The sequence below is a fragment of the Hemiscyllium ocellatum genome, chromosome 9 (assembly GCF_020745735.1).
Source record: "Hemiscyllium ocellatum isolate sHemOce1 chromosome 9, sHemOce1.pat.X.cur, whole genome shotgun sequence".
NCBI lineage: Eukaryota > Metazoa > Chordata > Chondrichthyes > Orectolobiformes > Hemiscylliidae > Hemiscyllium > Hemiscyllium ocellatum.
Window position 1 is genome coordinate 92,053,071 of NC_083409.1, and position 10,608 is coordinate 92,063,678.

Below are 10,608 nucleotides of genomic sequence, written 5' to 3' on the forward strand. Positions count from 1 at the left end.
ACGTGTACAGGAAGCATCTCCAGCTGCAGCTTCTGGACGCTCAAGTTCCAGAGCTGGAGCGGTGGCTGGAGGCACTGTGGTGCATCAATGAGGCAGAGAATATTGAGGATAGCACTCAGAGGGGGTCAGACCGCAGGCTCAGACTCTGCAGGCAAGAAGGGAATGGGTGACCACCTGACAAAGTGAGAGAGAAAGGCAGGTACTGCAGGAATCGTCTGTGCCCATTCCCCTGCAATTGAGATATACCGTTTCAGATACTGTTGAGGGGAATGACCTCTCAGAAAGCAGCAGCAGCCAAACTCTTGTTGCACCATGGTTGGCTCTGCTGCAGAGGGGAGGTGTTAAAAAAGTGTACCGGGCAATAGTTATAGGGAACAAACTGTAAAGGGAATACACAGGCTTTTGTGTGGTCACAAACAAGACCCCAGGATGGTATGCTGCCTCTCTGGTGATAATGTCAAGGATGTCTCAAAGTGGATGCAGCACATAATGGATGGGGAAGGTGAACAGCCAGTAATTGTGGTACACATCGGTAATATCAGTGATAAAGGTCCTAAAAGCAGAATACAGGGAGCTGGGAAGATAGTTAAGGAATCAGACCTCAAAAGGTAATCTCAGGATTACTACTGATGCCATGCTAGTCAGAGTAGGAATGACAGGATGGATCTGATGAATACATGGCTGAAATGATGATGTCGGGTGAGGGTTTTGGATTCCTGGAGCACTGGAATCGGTTCTGACGGACGTGGGACCTGAACAAATTGGACAGGTCATATCTGGGCACAACCGAGACTCATGTCCCAAGGGGAGTGTTCTCTACAACGGTTGGGGAGGGTTTAAACTAATATGCCAGGGACTGGGAATCTTTGTAAGGAATCAGAAGGAGGGAGCGAGAACAAAAATGAAAGGTAGAAAAGGGAATAAGAAAAGTGATAGACAGAGAAACAAGGACAAAATTCAAACAGAGAAAAATATTGTAGCAAGACAAAATGTTCAAAAGACAAGCTTAAAGGCTTTATGCTTTAACACAGAGCATTTGCAATAAAATGGATGAACTAACCATGCAGATAAATGTAAACAGGTGTGATAATAATTGAGATTAAGGAGACGTGGCTGCAGGGTGACCCAGGATGAGAACTGAATGTCCCAGGGTATTTGCTATTCCGAAAGGACAGGCAAAAAAAGAAAAAGGTGGTGTAATGGCATTGCTGTTTAAAAAGAAAATTAACACAATAATGAGAAAGGATATTAGCTCTGACAATGTGGAGTCTGTATGGGTAGAGTTGAGAAATACCAAGGAGCAAAAAACATTTAGTCGGTGTCATATATAGGCTCCTAAACTGCAGTGGTGATGTTGGGAATGGTATTGAACAGAAAATTAGAAATGCATGTGGTAAAGGAATATCGGTGATCATGGGTGACTTTAATCTGGACAGAGACTAGGCAAATCAAATTAGCCACAATGTCGCAGAGAAGGAACTCCTGTAGTTTGTACGGGATGGTTTTCTTGACCAATATATGGAGGAACCAACTAGAGAACAGGCCATCTTAGGCTGGATACTGTGCAATAAGGAGGGAATCATTGCCAGTCTAGCTGTGCGAGACCATAACACGAGAGAATTTTTTTTTAAAGATGGAGAGTGAGATAGTTGATTCGGAGACTTGAGTGCCGCATCTTAAAAAGGAAGCTATGAAGATATGAGGCATGAGTTGGTCTTGATAGATTGGGGAGAGTTACTTAAAGGGATGACAGTGGATAGGCAATGGCAAATGTTCAAGGAACACATGGGGGGAAACTGCAACAACTATTTATTCCTGTCTGACACAAAAGCAAAATGGGTAAGAGAGCCAATCCATGGCTTACTGAGGAAATTAGAGATAGTATCCTATCCAAGGAAGAAGCATACAGATTGGCCAAGACACAAAAATAGGTCTGAGGTTGGGAGCAGTTCAGAATTCAAAGAAGGACCAATGGATTGATTAAAAAGAAGAAAATACAGTACAAAAGCAAGCTGCAGGGAACATAAAGACTGACACTGAGTTTCAATAGGTATGTGAAGGAGAGGGAGATTGGTGAAGACAAATGTGTCCCCAACAGACAGAAACAGGGGAATGTATAATAGGGGACAAAGAAATGGCTGAGCAACTGAATATATACTTTTGTCCTCTTTTGTGAAGACAGAACTAATCAGAAACCAGAAATATTGGAGAATACAAGATTTACTGAGAAGGAAAAATTGAGTGAGATCAATATTAGTAGAGAAGTGATACTGGGAAAATTGAAGACATTGAAAGCGGATAAATCTCTAGGGCCTGATAATCTATGTCCCAGAATACTTAAGGAGTGATTCTAGAAAGAGCTGATGCACTGGTGGTCATCTTCCAGGATTCTACCGACTTTGGTACAGTTCCTGCAGATTCGAAGGTAGCTGATGTCACTCCAATATTCAAAAAGGGAGGCAGAAAGAAACCAGAGAATTGCAGAGCAGTAAGCCTAAAATCGGTAGTGGGGAAAATTCTTGAATCATTATCAAAGACTTTATAGCGGAGGAATTAGAAAGCAGTGGCAGGATCAAACAGAGTCAGCATGGATTTACACAGGGGAAATCAAGTTTGACAAATCTGTTAGAATTCTATGAAGATGTAACTAGTAGATTTGACAAGGGGGAGCCAGTCTACATGGTATATTTGGACTTTCAGAAAACATTTCAAAGTCCTGCATAAGAGATTATTGTGCAAGATTAAAGTGCATGGGATTGGGGGAAGATGGATAGAAAACTGATTGGCAAAAAAGAAATAAAAAGAGTAGGAATTAATAGATCCTTTTCAAATTGGAAGGCAGTAACTCGTGTGTTGCCACAAGGATTGGTGCTCGGACCTCAACTAAACACAATATACATTAATGGTTTGGATGAAGGAACAAAATGTAATATCTCAAAGTTTGTACTTGGGTGGAAGGGTGAACTGTGACGAGGATGCAGAGATTCTTCAGCATGATCTGGACCAGTTGGGTAAGTGGGCAAATCAACGGGAGAAGCAGTATTATTTGGATAAACATGAGATTATTCACTTTGGAAGCAAAAACAAGGCAGCAGATTACTATCTGAATGGCTGTGAACTGGGAGAGAGGAGTGTTCAGCGGGACCTGGGTGTCCTTGTGCACCACTCACTGAAGGTAAGCATGGTACAGCAGCAGGTGGTCAAGGCGGCAAATGGTATGTTGGCCTTCAATGTGAGAGATTTCGAGTACAGGAGCAGGGGTATGTTATTGCAGTTACACAGGGCAAGGCCACACCTAGAATATCGTGTGCAGTTTTAGACTCCATTTCTGAGAAAGATGCTCTTGCTTTCGAGGGAGTGCAGTGAAAGTTTACCAGGCTGATTCTGGGGATGAAAATGTGTTGCTGGAAAAGCACAGCAGGTCAGGCAGCATCCAAGGAGCAAGAGAATCAATGTTTCCGGCATGAGCCCTTCTTCAGGGGATTCCGGGGATGGTGGGACTCACTTGTGAGAAGAGGTTGACTCGGTTAGGATTGTTTTTGCTGGAATTCAGATGAGTGAGGGGGTATCTCAGAGAATTAGAAAATTATAACAGGACGAGACAGGGTAGATGCAGGATGTTCCCAATGGTCGGTGTGTCTAGAACCAGGGATCACAGTCCGAGGATTCGGGGTGGACATTTAAGACTGAGATGAGGAGACACTTCTTCATCCAAAGAGTGGCGAGCCTGTGGAAATTCCTTACTCCCGGAAGCAGCTGATGCCAAAACATTGAATGTATTCTCAAGAGGTGGCTAGACATTGAACTTGGGGTAAATGTTTAAAATCTGATTGGGGTAAATGGGATCAAAGCTTCTAGGGAGAAAGCAGGATTAGGCTATTGAGTTGAACAATCAGCCACAATAGTGATAAACAGCAGAACAGGCTCGAAGGGCTAAACGGCCTCCTCCTGCTCCTATCTTCTATGTTTCTATTAATCACTGAATCATTAAGGTGCAGAAAGAGCCCAGTACACATATTATGCCTGTATTGGTTTTCTGCTAATTTTAACATTCCTGCCATCCTGCATTTTCCCCAACACCCTGCACACTGGAAGATTATTTAAATGGAGACAATGTAACTTTTAATGCCTCAGTTGAACCTGCTTCCACTACAATTCCAGACAGTGAGTTCTACATTCTAATTATTCTACATGCAAAGAATTTTTTCTTTTGTCACCTTCCTTCTTTTGCAAAAATACTTTTGAGCTGTGCCCTGTTGAAGAGGAGACAGAGATAGACTGCTGTAGTTAACTGTACAGCTAAGAAGATACACAACTCGTGTAGGGACCTCAGTAAGGAGCCAAGTGCAGGTGGATAGATCTAAGCTATTTCAACTCAGCAGGAAGTTCGAGGAATTGATATATGGCTAAGTATTAGAGTCAGGACCCAAGGAAAGTTCTCGAGCTGAAAAACTGGGAATGTTGCTAAATCTTTGTTGGGCGAAGCTGTGAGGTACTTGTAAAGAGTCTATGAATATTAATACAGCTGCTGAGAGGATGAGAGTTGAAAAACGTGATAAATGTGAGGTGTTGCACTTTGGCAAAGCAAACCATGGTAGGAATTATACACTTAATGGTAGGGTCCTGGGCAGTACTACTGATTAAAGAGACCTAGGGTTACAGGTCCATAGGAGCGTTCATTGGTCAGAACAATCAGTGTGGGAATTGGGACATTATATTGTGACTGTACATGACATTTGCAAAGCCACTTCTAGAGTACTGAGTACAATTCTGATAGCCCATCAATTGGAAGTGTGTTGTTAAACTTGAGAGGGTACAGATAAGATTTACAAAGATGTTGCCAAGAATGGAGGATTTGAGTTAATGGGAATGGCTTAATAGGCTTGGGCTTCCCCTTCCCTCCTCCTCCTTCTCCCACACCACCACCCCCCCGCCCCACCCCCCCCACACCCAAAATCTATACTGACTATTCCAAATTATTCTTTTTTTAAAAACTAGTTACCATTCATTTCATCCAAATGAATTGTTCCTAGAGGTTTCCCTATTTAAGTAAAACTGGTCTGTAATTGCTGGCCAATCTTGGCAAGCGTTTACAAACAGAGTAATGTTTGCGGTTCTTCAACCCTCCAACACCACTACCAGAATTTTACAATATTATTGAGGTCAACAATGAATAAGGTACACAGAGATTAAAGGTAAGTGTAAAAGTAGAGTCACCATAGTCCTACCAGATCTTGAACTCTCAGAGGGAGATGGGCAATTAGTGATGATTTAACCTAAAAGTCACCACACCTCAAGTGAAGGGAGAGCTTGAGAAGGACAGTGCTTCGTGGTAACTGAACCCACACTGTTGGCATCACTGCACTGCAAACCAGCCAGACAATTAACTGAGCTAACTGACCCCTATACGAAGAATATAACCCAAACAAAACAGCAGCTCAACATATGTCCTTCCTTAAAATAAAACCTTATGATATACAGATTAAACTTTAAAGAATAAATCACAAGCATTTAAGTATTGTTACTGCTCAAAACTACACTGGTAATATTCAGAAGTACAAGGTGGCTTCACGAAGCACTTAATTGTTCTTGGTCCTCATCTTTCTGGCATTTAGTTGTACCACTAATATTCAAAGACACCCCTGCTATTTATGCTGTAAAATAATTGAGCAAATTACTTTAAATGAATATTTGCAATTAATCTATTTTGTAAGATAATCTGTCACAAAATATTTCAAAATTGAACTTTTCAGTTTTTTTTTAATTTTAAGACTACTTACCTGAAGTTGGAGATGTTTTTAATATCAGGATGACTTTAAAATAATGATAAATCACACTTTACAAATGAATTAATGAAACTGTCTATAACCCCACTTCCAACATCTATTACTGTAGTAGACTTTCCTGTCAGACTAAAATCAGAGAATACATCTGTAAAAAGGTTTTACTCAAACTTTCAGGTTTTCTTCATTCTAGTTTTAGAAGCCCAAACCAAGTGTAGAAATCAATAAAGATGCCAATAATTCTCTACCACTCAATCAGAAGATAAATTTGTTTCCAATTCTATAAAACTGCAAAAATAATAACTGCTTATATGAATTCTTTCCAATCGAATTAAGAAACTTCAGCTAGTGCAATTGTAAACTGGCAAAATTATTCTTGTAAATGCTTCTGCTCTGCAGCCAACTGAAAGACAGAAAAAAATGACATCAACATCATTTCTTTTTGCATTCATAGATGGGTTTATGGAGTTACTGAGAATTAGGTCAACATTTATTGCTCATCCCTAATTGCCCTCAGCAAGATGGTGCTGAGGCTTCTTCTCAAACCACAGCATTCTCACAGTGGTGGGCTGGGGAATAGATACATCCATAGTTAGGATACCTTTAAAAAGGGAATGCAGAATTTTGACCTAACAGTGAAAGAATAGCAATTCAGTTCCAAGAGAGGATGGCGTGGGCATTGAAGGGAAACTGCAAGTATTACACCCATTCCATGCTGGCAAAATGGGAATAATACCTGCATGGAAAATAGTGTTGCCTTTTTAATTTCACCTTTTATATGTACCAACTACAACAAAGTTGGAGGGTAAAAAAAATGATAATTTCCTGAAAAACCTTAGTTCCATTCTTCAGAACTGAAAGCACAAGGTTCCTACAAAGAATAAGGCTACTGACTCCACTCATTCTTTGCCAATTGACTGAAACCAGACTAGACCACTCAAGCTTCTGGCCCCAGTCATCACCAAGGCATTGACTTGTGGTTTCATAATAGCACTAATGCTGATCCTGCCTTAATTTATCAGTTGCTAGAAACCATTATCTGTAAAGTGTGAGCTATAGATTTGAATATTCCAATGCTTGCCAGGCTGGTCTCCCATCTTGGTCTGAACTTGGGCTCTTCCAAACTCTGCAGACCATACTTACATCAAGTTCATTCGTGTTTCAACCTCTGCTGCATAGCCTAGACCAACTTCTGCTCAGTCTAAACTCTGTTTAAAATTGTTAATCTGCTTTTCAATTCCCTCTTCGTCTATGTCCTCCCATCTCAAACCTCCTCCAGTATATCTATACTCCTCCAGTTCTAGTTTCCTCACACCCATACTTTCTAGCTCTATTGTTGGTAAATGTACCTTCAGTTTGCATAACTCTTAGCTTTGGAATCCTCTCCTGAAACCACAACTTTTTTCTCCTCCTTTAAGATATTACTTAACATTCACCAGTTTGACCAAGCTACCCCAATATCCCATATAGCTCAGAGTCATCTCTGCTAATGCACCTGTGAAGCACCCCAGATGTAAATGCGGATGCATTACTGACAAGAGACAGATTTTATTTTTAAGCAGATTTAAGTTAACCAGCTTCTGTGCATTTAGAATTTAGCTGCTTGACAACAGTAAATATTGATTCCAGCCAGCAACCACTTCAGGTACAGGGCACAGCTTAAACCACAATGCTTTCAACCACAACTTGTGGTGCAGAATTCCAAATGCACTGGTTAAAAGCATAATGTGCACTGGTGGAACCATTTATTTAACAATTTTAACAAAGTGACATTGTGATCTAGAATTTTGCTTCTAGTCATAATCAACTAAATTATTGCCAGGTAGGCTTAAAAGGAACTACTCAAATATTTTTGAATCCATATTTAAAATTGGCACAGCACTAGAATTCCACATCAGGCCATTGTGAAGTATGTTCCTCCACATCATTTCTGATGGAGTTGGGTTGTGCCTCGATTCCAGTGTGACGCTTGAATTGCTATTAAATAAAAAGTTACTCCAACCTTACATTTCAACAGAAATTTACCCTTATGTACACAATACAGAGGCAAGACAATGTCAGATCTCAACTTAATACAAACAAATATTTACAAAAATAATCAGCCCAAATCAAAAATACAATACAGCAAATTTGTTACAGTCTGAAAATTACTCCCAAACATGACCTGGCTTGCCTAACGCATTTTCAAAACAGGAGTTTAAGATTAGGTAGATTATTTTGTACATGCCTAGGCACTTACAAAAAACAATTTATGTAGTTAAGAAAGTTTTTAAAAAACACATCTCAATTATCTAGTTATGAACAAATCTAATTACCAAAACTAAAAATACTTTATAGGGGTGGGAACCTTTCCACTCTCCCTCACAATCCAAATAATCAGACAACTGTAGGAACGCAGTCTGCATTTGAATTCACTCAAGGTGGGGGTGTGTGTGTCAAATGTTGACAACAAGTCTCCCCGCAACTGCAGGAGAATACTCCAAATCCCCCGCCTGCGGCAGTTAAACAACAAACTCGACTAATTGGTTTATTTTTTTTGCAAACACAATAAAACAATAAAGATTGGCTCCGCCTGGGAAGGGAAAGGCAGATTCCTTTCAGTGGAAAACCGAGAGTGTGAGTAAAGATGTATTTTTTAAAATCACTGCTTTTAAAACAAGGGCCGCAGTGAACTCGCTCCTGGGACAGTTTTCACATTCACCTTGCAGCAGGGCGGCGGGGGGACCAGCCCCAGGGGCCGGGCTGTGGGGGCTCGGCGGTACCGGAGCTCGCATTAAACTTTAACCGGGGAGTTGGAGCGGGCTCCGGCACATGAAGGGAAGGGCGGATAAACTGACCTTGCTGAACACCTCCAAGTCATCGTCGTCATCGTCTTCCTCAAAACCCAACACATCCTTCGACAGCGGGTGGGGAACGGCCGCTTTGGCGCTTCTGCCGGTACCTTCCATCGCCCCGTCCTCCAACGGTCGCTGATGTGTCAGCCCGACCTCCGCACCGGCCCCTCCCCCCACACACACACACACACACACACACACACAGGGGCTGGCCCCAAACACCCCGCCTCCACACCCAACCCCAATCAAAACCCGCGCCCACACTAACCCCGCCCCCCCACACCCAACCCCAATCAAAACCCGCGCCCACACTAACCCCGCCCCCCCACACCCAACCCCAATCAAAACCCGCACCCACACTGACCCCGCCCCCCACACCTAACCCCAATCAAAACCCGCACCCACACTGACCCCGCCCCCCCACACCTAACCCCAATCAAAACCCGCACCCACACTGACCCCGCCCCCACACCTAACCCCAATCAAAACCCGCACCCACACTGACCCCGCCCCCACACCCAATCAAAACCCACACCCACACTGACCCCGCCCCCCTCTACCCGACCCCAATCAAAACCCGCACCCACAATGACCCCGCCCCCACACCCAAGCCCAATCAAAACCCGCACCCACACTGACCCCGCCCCCCTCTACCCAACCCCAATCAAAACCCCGCCCCCACAATGACCCCGCCCCCACACCCAGCCCCAATCAAAACCCGCACCCACATTGACCCCGCCCCCACACCCAACCCCAATCAAAACCCGCACCCACTCTGACCCCGCCCCCCACACCCGACACCAATCAAAACCCGCACCCACAATGACCCCGCCCCCCCACACCTAACCCCAATCAAAACCGGCACCCACACTGACCCCGCCCCCAGACCCAACCCCAATCAAAACCCGCGCCCACACTGACCCCGCCCCCAGACCCAACCCCAATCAAAACCCGCACCCACACTGACCCCGCCCCCACCCCAACCAAAACCCGCACCCACAATGACCCCGCCCCCACACCCAACCCCAATCAAAACCCGCACCCACAATGACCCCGCCCCCACACCCAACCCCCAATCAAAACCCGCACCCACACTGACCCCGCCCCCACTCCCAACCCCAATCAAAACCCGCACCCACACTGACCCCGCCCCCACACCCAACCCCCAATCAAAACCCGCGCCCACACTGACCCCGCCCCCCCACACCTAATCCCAATCAAAACCCGCACCCACAGTGACAAAGTGGTTAGCACTGCTGCCTCACAGCACCAGAGACCTGGGTTCAATTCCCCCCTCAGGCGACTGACTGTGTGGAGTTTGCACGTTCTCCCCGTGTCTGTGTGGGTTTTCTCCGGGTGCTCCGGTTCCCTCCCACAGTCACAAAGATGTGCGGGTCAGGTGAATTGGCCATTCTAAATTGCCTGTAGTGTTAGGTAAGGGGTATATGTAAAGGTATGGGTGGGTTGTGGGTCAGTGTGGACTTGTTGGGCCGAAGGGCAACACTGTAAGTAATCTAATCTAATCAACACCTGCCCCCACCCCAATCAAAACCTGCACCCACTCTGACCCCGCCTCCACACTGACCCATTGATGACTGCATTGGCGCCAGCTCATGCTGCAGGAGGTTGAGCAATTCATCAATTTCACCAATACATTCCACCCTGACCTTAAATTTACCTGGACCATCGCTGACATCGCCCTCCCCTTCCTGGAACTCTCCATCTCGATTGATGACGACCAACTTCACACTGACATTTTTTACAAACCCCCCAAGTCCCACAGCTAGCTGGATTACACCTCTTCCCACCCTACCTCCTGCAAAAATGCCATCCTGTATTCCCAATTCCTCCGCCTCCACTGTATCTGCTCCCAGGAGGACCAGTTCCACCACAGAACACACCAGATGGCGTCCTTCTTTAGAGACCGCTATTTCCCTTCCCATGTGGTTAAAGATGTCCTCCAATGCATCTCGTCCACGTCCCACCCCTCC

General features: G+C 44.4%; 1 protein-coding gene across 1 annotated transcript in view; it reads right to left on the minus strand.

Moving 5' to 3' along the window:
- Positions 1 to 8,795, minus strand: part of snx7 (sorting nexin 7) — a 94,089-nt gene extending 85,294 nt beyond the window's left edge. Inside the window, exon 1 of the mRNA XM_060830571.1 lies at positions 8,621 to 8,795. Within this exon, the coding sequence (XP_060686554.1) occupies positions 8,621 to 8,731 (111 nt within the window). The 5' untranslated portion in view covers positions 8,732 to 8,795. The remainder of the gene's footprint in view (positions 1 to 8,620) is intronic.
- Between the last annotated feature and the right edge of the window lie 1,813 nt (positions 8,796 to 10,608).